The sequence below is a fragment of the Spea bombifrons genome, chromosome 2, assembly GCF_027358695.1.
Source record: "Spea bombifrons isolate aSpeBom1 chromosome 2, aSpeBom1.2.pri, whole genome shotgun sequence".
Taxonomy (NCBI): Eukaryota; Metazoa; Chordata; class Amphibia; order Anura; family Pelobatidae; genus Spea; species Spea bombifrons.
In genome coordinates, this window is record NC_071088.1 from 134,159,685 (window position 1) to 134,170,350 (window position 10,666).

The following is a 10,666-nucleotide window of genomic DNA, read 5'->3' on the forward strand; positions in this document are numbered from 1 at the left end:
TCATTATCTATGTAGACTTGGTTCCACCACCGTTCCTTTCCGTTGGGTTCCACTTCTTTTTTTTTTTTCCCTTATACGTTCTTACGTTTTGAAGCCTATGACCAGCACGGCTCTCTCTGCCTTCCATCGTAGTCCAAAAATACTCCGTAATTTGTTAAATCGATGGGAAGTGAATACTTTAGCCCAATGACGGGTGGGAGAATTCATTCTTTCGATGGACTTTGCTTCTCGACCTGACGTCTGCCGCCATTTTTGTTTTCCAGATGCAGTTCATGTAATCTAGATGGATGAGAGCAGCCTTAGAACGGGCAGCGCCAAGTAACAAATCCTACTTCCAGTCCAATCCAAGCTGCTGTTAAAGCTCTATTCTTCTACACGAATGGTACAAGAACCGATCCATGGAGTCCAGAAGGCAATAGGAAGCCCCACCACCCGTAGCAAGAAGACACCCCCAGTCTTAAGTCATTTAGCGTGATGGTAACACGTCACATGGTGGTAGGGGGGGTACTTCCCAAATATCTGGCTAAACTATTGTATTTGGCTATGCCGTGTGACTTGCAGAGGTCTTCATAGTCCAGGTACAGTAACCCAATGATCCCGTGGGTGATACCGGGGAGGAACGAAAGCCAAGACCCATGTCGCTAATCACGCCGCCATTTTTATTTTTTTTTATTACACATTTAGACAGTAATCAAAGTTAACACTTTTTTTTTTCCCCCCTTCTCGCCATCCTTTTGAAATATATAAATATATATATATTCAGTTTGCAGTAGACATTCCTTATGTATTTGTATTTATTTATGATTACCAGTTTAACAATTAATGTATCAAACACCTTATGAAATATGTACGGATGTATACAGTTTTTTTTTTTTTAATTATAAAAATGATTCCATTCAGAGCACTAAATATTTCAGAGAACGGCCGTATGCTTTTAACGGGGAGTTAATTGAATTTTTATTCCTATTTTATTTTAATGGACTTTGAGGAATCCGTTGCATTAATCCCCTATAGTCAATATTGTGCCTAGGATTCCGCGCGGGATATGAGGGGAACGGGTCATTAAAACGCACTACATTTTAAATCCGGGGGGAAAAGGAGTTTATCGCTTCATGCTTGGCAGGTAATTATTCTACATTTGACGTGTTAATGCCTTTTAAAGAAAAAATTGAATGTGAGGAATTGCTTTCATTGTACCTTTTCCTTTTATATTTGCGGGACAGGAAAAAAAAAAAGGCTAGCCGTGATTATAAAGTGCCATAACACTTAATCTATGACGCAGAATGAGGTCTTAGCCAAAAAGAAGCCATTTCTGAAAGGATTCATTTGCTTAGATTTTGAGGATTAGCCTTTTTTGGTCCTAAACTCCCACCGTAGGCGTTTGGCTTGCAAAGCATGCTGGGACATGTAGTCTACAGACATTGGAATGGCACCGGCTGCCTCTCCCCGCTCCCGAGGGGGGGAGAGCTGTAGATCAGACCCATAGTTTGCAGCGCCATAAAGGCCAACAACACGTTATCGGCACCGAGTGCGGCGGCGGCGCCTTTCGCCCGACGTTCTCCTTTCTGTTTTAGCGAGCGCTGTTGATCAGCGCCTTCCATGTAAATATACCTGGGTTTTTAGGCGGATGCGAGGAAAGTTGGCCACGTGAAAGCAATTCTGTACATGAATGCATACTTGCTGCATTGTCTCTGCAGATTCTATTTTTGTTTAAAATATTAAGAAAAAAAATTGTACGTGATCAAGAATTGGTGGATTTTGAAATAAATTCAGCTTCAACAGACGTCTTTGAATGTTTCCCTGAATTTCTTGCTCGTATTTTGAAAGGTGAGAAGGGATAGTAGTTATTAGCGATGTATTATGTGGGATCTGCCGCTGATATAACGAGTAATCAGAGTGCAGGGGGGCTCGTCGGTTTCACTCATCGGAGACTCTGCTCGGAGGAGAACACTCATCGGGTTTTTTCGACGCGGGATGTTTCGTCCCTTGCCTTGGTGCCGCGGGGATCATGGGAACTGAAGGAAGGTTTGCATGGAATGCTGTTGCCGCTCCTACGTTCCAAACGTGATATCACCGGCTCAAATACACGGAATACTCCTAACACCAGCGGCAAACGGCTTCTGGTGCCATGCTCTATTATGTCCGTTCTTCTCAAAGGAACACGCCGGCCATGGAGTTCATTTGCAGATTCCCGCCATATGCATTTGGACCCTGTCCCCTGCAACCCAGGAGATGTGGCCGGCCGAACACTGATGTACTTCAGATCGGGCCGCGGTGTGCATGCGCGGAAAGCGTTCACATTGATTCCAATAGGAGATGTCTCCTGTCAAAGCAGCCAATCGGTGGCAAGGGAGACGAGTACAAAAAGTACCGCGCTGCTGAATATGATGACGCCATGTAATTCAATTAATAATACAGAGCATTCCTTACTACGGATTGTGCTGAGAATAGCCATAAAAAAACCAAATACGGCTTAATGAATGGGGGACACAATCAAATGATTCTCACACTAATATTTTTTTGGGTTTTTTATTTTTATTGACTTATCACTAACTAAGATACAGTGGATTCCATCCCGTGTGCTTTTAAGAAGCCCTGTCCATCAGTAATATGCCACGTTACGACATGGCCATCCTTCTCATCGATGGTGTTATGGTCCATTTCTGTCTGCTGTGAGGACGCGAGTGGCGTGGATTTTCTGGATCGTCCGTTCGAGGGTCAGGCGGATGTATTTGGATAGCCCGACCTTCTATGGGTAACCATTTCTCCAGCGCTGGGCCGCGCAGTTCACTGTCCTTCAAAAAGAATAAATAAATCCAGGATTATTTTATTTGTAAGGGCCGATTAAGTCCTACGTTATAATATTCTTAACAAACATTATTGGGGGAAAAGGCTTTATTCAGTTAACTTCATCACCACCCATCCCTCAGCCCCGCAAGAGTTTATGCACCTTATTCCGAGAGCATACCTTGATGGCTTTTGTTTTATATTGTGCCATCTGCATCTCCAGATTTTCCTGCTCAAGTTTGTGAACCTTCTCCTCCAGCTCCTGGACCTCCTTCCTATAATATGTAATCTGCAGAACAAATGAAAAAAAAAGTATGTATTACATCATAAGTCTTAATTATCTGACCCTATTACATGGCTCAATCATTTTTGAGGAGCCTTTCCATATTCTCCAAGATAAAAACAAATAATGTAAGAAAAAGTGGAGGTTTGTTTTGGCCTAAATATTTTCAACTTTTCAATGTCCCTAATAAAAGCAGTCCTTCATTATTCTTGAACAGACAAAAATAAAATGAAATACCTGGCTCTTCAGCCATGCGTTCTCATCGATGGGTTTCTGGTTGGCCGCGCTCAGATGTTCCAAAGCTTCCTGGAAAAGAAGAATTAAATGATGAGAACCATAATAGTTTCCAATCCTAACGTCATTTATTTTTAGGGAAATATAAGAATTAAAGTGACCCAAACTGGTCTGAACATTTCTAGCAGGAGTGTCCTCCAGAGCTTAAAATAAAACAAAACCAACTTCCAAGACTTCTAATAAGGTAGGAAATGTGGGATCGCCCTTGTGACATCATATGATCCCCGTATCTCTTTGGAAAGAGGACGTTTCTATGCTACAAATGTAATTTCCTAAGTGGGAGGAGCCAGCTAAACTACATCAGCCTATGAGAGATCTCCATACTCAGGAACTCTCCAGGTTTGACCGGAGTCTCCGTGTTAAGCCCGGATTCTTTGCGTCTCCGAGTCAGTTTCTTCTGTCTCCTGGCAAGAAGGCCATTCACCCAGAAAAGGGAGAGCTCAGGGTAGCCTAACCTTGGAAGTACCCAGGTATGGAGGTCTCCATGTTGGGAGCAAACCTTACGGCATAAATCAAACATCAAATATGTTTTATATTTGTTTTTTTGTAAGATTCTTTAAGGATGTAATCTGTGACAGACCTTAATCTTGGTTCCCCATATATGCCCCTTCTTGGGAATCCACGGCTGGCATACTTCCCGAATGTCACTCTTAAGGACACTCAGAGGTATGAGGACACCACCGGGTTCTAACGCCCTAAAGCTCACAATAATGTGTACAAAAGCAGCACAAAATGGGTTTATAACTTAAAACTGTATACATAATATACATTATTCTTCAGTCATATAAATGTAGATGTAGATATATATATATAATATAATTTAATATACAGTATACCTTAGCGGCAATTCCCAGTTTCTTTTTCTTTAACTCCTCCATTTGTCTGTTGACTTCGCCTTTAGATGTTTCCAGTTGTTTTTTTAAATGTCCTTTTTGTTTAGAAGAAGAAAAATAAATGAATAATTTCCATCAAAACCCAGATTATATACCCAAAACCATTAATCACTTTTATGTTATTTTTAATTTTACAATCCGTTTTCACTTTATTCGGGGTTATATTATAAATATTGTACGTGCTGGCATCATCCCAATGACAGTTTACCTTAAATCATGTCTATTAATCACATCGAGCGATTCCATTATTAATCTTTAGCTCCTACATAAAATAACCCAGGGACGTGTTTATATTAACGATTAAAGGTGAAAGCCAACGCTATTTATACGTTGTAGTTTAGAGCAACCCCTAGGACTGGGGATCGTGAAATGTGACAACGCGAATCTAATCTAAATTCCAAATTCTAGGAAAGTGGTTTTCGGCTTGGCACAAAAAAAGTCATCATAATAAAACTAAATTGTGAGACTGACCGTCCACTTCTGAGAAGCTCTGTGTAAGACTCTTAATTTCTTCTTCCAGAAGTCGGATCTGTCTGGCGTGTTCCCCGCTCCCTACGTTCTTGTACTGGAACCAGTAATCTCGCTCACGCTGTTTTTCCACATTCTGTTCCGCCAGGCGTTTTATTTCGGAACGAAGCTCTAAAAGGCAAATATTTAAAATAAAGACAAGGGAAATAAGTGGCTGTTTTTTTTTTCCTTTTTCCGTACACCAAGTACAGTCGTTTCCAAAGCACTTTTAGGAATATTACATAACTGCCCTCAGAACGTGGAAGAATTCCAACTGTCAGCATGTTGGTGGCCTATATCCTTAAAATAAAACCTTTTCCAGGTTGTTCCTCTAAGGAACCGGGCTGTCGGCATCATGTGAAATCAGCCGACCCTGGATTCTCCTCCAAGGACTCCTCCACACTCTATATTATCACATTAAACTGCGTATAGGGACTCAATAACTCTTCTTATTACATGGTGTGATATGAATGTATGCTAATAATGTAACATTCTTGGATATTTACACGTTACCTTCAAACAACCGTCTCTTCTCACGAATATAGTCCCATTTCTGCTTAATTTCCATCTCTACCTGCTCTCGGTTGACCACCTCTTTCTTAGACAGTTCTTCCTCCTCAGCTTTCGCTTCATCAAGAAGAACTTTGATGTGAGCCTTCTGCTCTGCCCTCAGGCGCTCATTCTAATCGGGACACGACAATAACTTATAAATAACATCTGATGGTTATGGCACTTTATGGTAACACATAAACCGCGCTGAAATAAAACCTTTCCACCGCGACAAACGAGAAAAAAAAATATCTAAAATGAGCCGGGGGGGTCACTTACCCTTTCATTAAAGCGGGAATGCTTCTCCTCTAGCTGGGTAAACTCCGCTTGTAATATTTGAATCATAGATTCTTTTGCCTGAATCCTAGAGGAAATTTTAGGAAGAGGAGATCAATCTAAATATATATTTATTGTATACATATCTATACATAAGAAATAATATGAAGGACAGTGTTATAAACCCGTATAACACCATAAAACCCAAGTCCCTTTGACTTTAATCCTCTATGACATCATACTAGGTGTCATGGACCCATCTCTGGCCTGCTGTATAAGCATTGATGGTCAACGAGATTAGAGAAGGACCTCGTTTGGCGCTCGGACCTCTCAACTCGGTGGTGGAATATTTTTCAACTCCATTCATTACAGGAATTGGAAAACCAGCACCGGGGTCAATCTCGGGATTTACGTAGGCTGATCCAATCTGCATACAGCAGGGGGGTAGACAACAAGTACCTTAACGTGACCTTCGTTCATTAACTGGCACCCGGGGAGGTCACTTAAGCTCCCGTGGTGGAAGAAATGGGGTTACCTTCCACCCCTGGCTGACCCCACAGACACCGTCCCCAGTAAAAAATAAAGGATTCCCAATAGAAGGTGGTAAGATTTACGTACTGATAGGCCAAGAGGGCTTCCGGAAAAGTCAGATGATCATCCTTCTTGGCAGTTGTTCTCTTCTCCTTCTTCTTCTTTCCCTTTTTCATCGATTTGTTGTTTTCCATGTTTGGAAACAAGGCCCAATATCTAAAACGATAAAGTTTACAAACTGCTTTAACCCCTTCGCGACCTTTGCCGGTTCAGGACCGTCATGACATGAAGGTCGCTAAATGACCTTTGACGGTCCTGAACCGTCATAAAATTAAATAAGCTTAGAAAGTGATCAACGATCACTTTCTTCGCTTAAACGCCGTTACTGTAATGCCTCGATGTCGAGGCATTCAGTAACGCCGAGATCGGCATCGGGGGCCATGTCTGGCCCCTCCCCGGGGCGTCAACAGCCGCCATACATTGTATGGCGGCGGACGCCCGTTTTAAAAGCGTTTAGGAGGCGATCAACGATCGCCTCCTAAACTTAAATGGTGTCGCTGGAATGCCTCGATCAGGAGGCATCCAGCGACACCAAACACTTACCTTTGGATGGACTGCCGCCGCTGCCGGTGATCTTCGCCATCAAGCAAGATGGCGGGGGCCCGGGAAAATAAACAATAAAGATGAAAGAGTTAGCTAGACGGTCTCCAGACCCTCTAGAGAACTCTGGCTCCACTTGCAGGTTGAATACAGGTACTGCATTCAACCATGCAAGTCAATGGAACCCAGCTTTCTAATCACTATGTGATTAGTAAAATATTCAAAAAAAAATAAAAAATGGAAAAAAAATAATAAAAAAAATGTGCTAACATTTATAAATAATTATGCAGTGATGTCACTAGATGAACCATCCAGTACCAGCAAAATGTGTAAAAAAAATATAAAAAAAGTATTAAAAAAATAAAATAAAATAAAAAAACAAAGTTTATTATTTTGAGCAAGTGCTAAAATTTCTCAAAAATCTCAACAAAGAGTTAAAATAAAAGCACTTCAAATACCCAAGGGGTGTCTAATATATAAAAAAAATGGCTGATGGGGTAAATTGGAGTGGCCAAGCGCACTTCCCAAATGTGGCATTTTAAATCTCAAACAACCAGACAAACCCATGCATGTCGGGTATCACTGCACTCAGGAGATGTTCCTGAACACACATTGGGGTGTTGTTTGACAGTGACATATACCAGAACCTGTATATCTATAACTAAAGTACAATTTGTGTGAAAACAAAATAAAAAAAATATACTATTACAAAGTTTGACAAAGTGTAGTTGTATAATTGGTGCATGGAAAGGGTTAAAATAACAGCATTTGGAATACCCTGGGGTGTCTAGTTTTCAAAAATATATGGTTTGAATGGGTTAAATTGAGTTAACCAGCTTCAAAGATCTTCCAAAGAGGAGATGGAGGCAGACTGACCAGATTTGTTAAAAAAGATTTGGAAATCATAAAACGCTGCTTGTACTTATTGCCCTATAACTTACAAAAAACAGCAAAAAAACATAAAAACATTGGGTATTTCTAAACTCAGGACAAGTAGTAGAATCTATTTAGCTAGTTTTTTTACTTGCTTTTTTAGGTGAGTAAAAGATTTTTCAAATAAAAGTCATAAAATGTGTTTTTTTTCAATTTTTCACCATGTTTTTTTTATTTTTTTTATAGTAAATAAGATGATACGATCAAAATAATGGTATCCGAAGAAAGCCCATCTTGTCCTGAAAAAAACAATATATAACTTATGTGGGTACACTAAATGGGTGAGGAGAAAATTACAGCTGAACACAAGCACCACAAAAGTGTCAAAACAGCTGCGGTCCCACAGGGTACAAAACGAAAAATGAGCCCGGTCCTTAAGGGGTTAATCTTCTATAAATCGAAGCGAAGAGAATAATGTAACTTGTGAATTATACACATTTTAGCGTCATTAAATATATTTACTAAAACTATCTCCAGCCTCTGCCTTTGTGTATTTTGTCTGTCGGTAGGTGTTGGTGTTAATCTGCCCACTTTCTTGCCTTTTTTCTATGTTTATAGCCATGTGTTTTTGGAGATAGGGTTAGAATGCCACCACATCATGGGTTCACTTAGCCAACGGCTTATTACATATATGGCTGGCCCTTAAAGGGTTAAGCCTGGAAGAACCAATAATCTTTCACCAAAGAGGAGCATGGGAGGGATAACTTATTAGAGAGGAATAATCATGTGGAAGCAGAGAAGTTGAGGTGGCTGCACTCATGGCATTCACATCATTTACCTATATGGTTGGGCTTTGAATATGTACATAACTGAGAATGTCTCAGGTTAGGCGGAGCTTTGCATCTTCTGGGGGAGTGGCTTCATGAAGGGGCAGGGCTAGTCTCAGAAAGGCTTTAGTGGGTGGGGAGTGGGCGGGAGGCTAAACACCGATCCCTCACAGAGAAAGAAGAAACTAACCCGGAGACCCAGGGAAGCAGAGCTTCACCAGGAGACTCTGCGGCAAACATGGCGTTCCCAGGTATGGATACGTAGATATGACTTCAATTAAATTATTGAGTGCGTAGAACTGTAAAAGGTTCCATTAGCTTAAAGCTAAGTCATTTATGGGCCAAGATAACGCGCTTTTCACAAACATATCATTCAGGGCAAAATGATCATACCAGATTTTGGGATTCAACCTAAAACACCAAACCTGCCAAGTAACCAGCTGGGGTATTTTTTCATCTTTCCAATACATGTTTTTTTTTCTTCTATGAACCTTTTCTACCGGCATCCGACCCAAAAGGAACAGGTGACGTAATATGGAGGGGGTCAGATGAAGAATCAATTCATTTATGAACTTAAATAGGGATTTCTCCGCTCTGGCAGCTACGCCTGAGTACGGAGAACAGCTGAGGAGACAGGAAGAAGCCGGCATTGCTTTGGAGCCAAACAAAAATTAATTCTAGCCGCGTTTTATCCTGGGTTTAAACGCAGCCTTTCATTCAGCCGCTGAATTAACGTGTTTTAACGCGTCACGTGGGAAATCCAACTTCAAATGGGCTTTTCATTGGTGTCTTCAGAAATGCTAACGCGCTTCAGACAGCAGAAGGCGATCAATACATTTATCTTCTATTATTTGTGTTAAAAGAGACGGCTGTTCATATTCTACAGAAGCCTAGAAGCCAATTTCACATCTCTTGACGTATTATAAGCATTAACTCCTTGAGGGCCAGTGACATACATGGTTGGCCAAATGAACTTAGAAGGCCAACCATGTATCCCAGGTAAAATAAAACTTCAAAGTGCACTTTTGCTGCATGGCTGTAACGCAATAGAAAGTCTGGGTTTTAATCACCAAAACGTCTTCTAGAATTACACTGAGGCCAATAAGTGATTAATGCCCCGAATGTTTATCGCAGGTTTCATTCCTGGGTTTCATGATGGCAGCTTTAGCCGTACAAATATTAAGGTAGAATGTCAGCTCTTCAGACATAAATTATACCAAAGCACTAAAAGGATAGAAGGGACTGTACAGCTTCATATCCCAAATGTCCCTGTTTAGAACCCAAATCTGTTTCTTGGAGAAACATAGAATTTGGCAGTTAGTTTGCCTGTTTTTTGTGTTGTAAAGACTTGAACCTTAATAGTCCTTGATCGCAAGCTAATCTTCACTGTATTAGTCTATATCATTTCTGCTGGGAAGCTGTTCCACTCATCTACTACTCTCTCAGTAAAGTAACACAGTCCATCTAAACCTCTGACCCACTTATTCTAACATCCCTCCTCCATTGAAATAACCTTCCCTCCTCTACTTTAATTATTTAAATATTTCTATCCCATCCCCTCTCCCTCTCTCTCCTCCGATCTGTACATTCTGGGGCTCATAGTTTGCTGGGTATCAGAGCTCCACAAAAGCCTCATCAATGTGTATAAAACGCGCATAATGTGTTTAGGAATTAAATGATGAGAATAAAAACTTTCTAAACACATAATGCACAGTATCAGCAAATCACATAAAGCGTTTGTGAAGCCCCGCCCCTTAGCCCCTCCTCTAACGACACCCCCAAACGCTTGGCAGATGGAAGGAATGTGTTATTTTCCTGACTTTTCCTTCTAGGGAACCGATTTGATGACCTCCGGAGGGAGGCCGTACAACCTACCTGTGCTCTGCAGCCGCAGTCACAATGTGCGACTCATCTAACGCGCTGCGTACTTTTGTAGCTGCAGCGTCCAAGGTTACCATGGCAACCGGTACGCCACAAAGCCCAAGCTTTGTTCGTGTGCTTACACCGCCACCTGGTGGCGAAACACATTATTACATTATCAAAGAATCATTGAAACCAGAATTCCATTGACTTCACAGAGCCACTGATTGTTTTTTTTTTGTCGATTTTTTTTCCCTATATGGTGTCTTGGCTTCTGTATTGCAATCAATTAATTAATTAGGCACATTTTTTTTACCCATTGATAAACATTTATTGCAATTAGGGTTATTAATTACTCTGTGTGACTGGATCATGTGTACATCACA

At 41.0% G+C, this 10,666-nt stretch overlaps 2 protein-coding genes across 8 annotated transcripts in view; one reads left to right on the plus strand and one right to left on the minus strand.

Annotated features, from left to right (window-relative positions):
• The window catches only part of PICALM (phosphatidylinositol binding clathrin assembly protein), a 34,755-nt gene extending 32,972 nt beyond the window's left edge, over positions 1-1,783 (plus strand). For all 7 annotated transcript variants that reach the window (XM_053456570.1, XM_053456573.1, XM_053456572.1 and 4 more), the window contains one exon: positions 264-1,783. Coding sequence is in view for 1 of the 7 variants with exons in the window: in XM_053456573.1 (XP_053312548.1) it covers positions 264-278 (15 nt within the window). In the remaining 6 variants the exon portion in view is untranslated. The remainder of the gene's footprint in view (positions 1-263) is intronic.
• A 732-nt stretch (positions 1,784-2,515) lies between these two features.
• CCDC83 (coiled-coil domain containing 83) lies at positions 2,516-10,396 on the minus strand. Its single transcript, XM_053456577.1, has 9 exons — positions 10,296-10,396; positions 6,208-6,336; positions 5,593-5,677; positions 5,278-5,446; positions 4,729-4,896; positions 4,201-4,292; positions 3,308-3,376; positions 2,969-3,076; positions 2,516-2,795 (listed from the first exon to the last, which is right to left on the minus strand). The coding sequence occupies exons 1-9, from the start codon at positions 10,376-10,378 to the stop codon at positions 2,619-2,621; spliced, it is 1,080 nt and encodes a 359-aa protein (XP_053312552.1). The 5' UTR covers positions 10,379-10,396; the 3' UTR covers positions 2,516-2,618.
• Positions 10,397-10,666: the final 270 nt, after the last annotated feature.

What these genes read in the sequence shown, in the direction of transcription:
- CCDC83 (XM_053456577.1), bottom strand. Translation starts at nt 10,378, where the DNA reads ATGGTAACCTTGGACGCTGCAGCTACAAAAGTACGCAGCGCGTTAGAT. An exon ending in ACTGCGGCTGCAGAGCACAG is followed by an intron (nt 6,337 to 10,295) that starts GTAGGTTGTACG and finishes TTATCGTTTTAG; the next exon opens with ATATTGGGCCTTGTTTCCAA. An exon ending in ATAAAACAAAAGCCATCAAG is followed by an intron (nt 2,796 to 2,968) that starts GTATGCTCTCGG and finishes TTCTTTTTGAAG; the next exon opens with GACAGTGAACTGCGCGGCCC.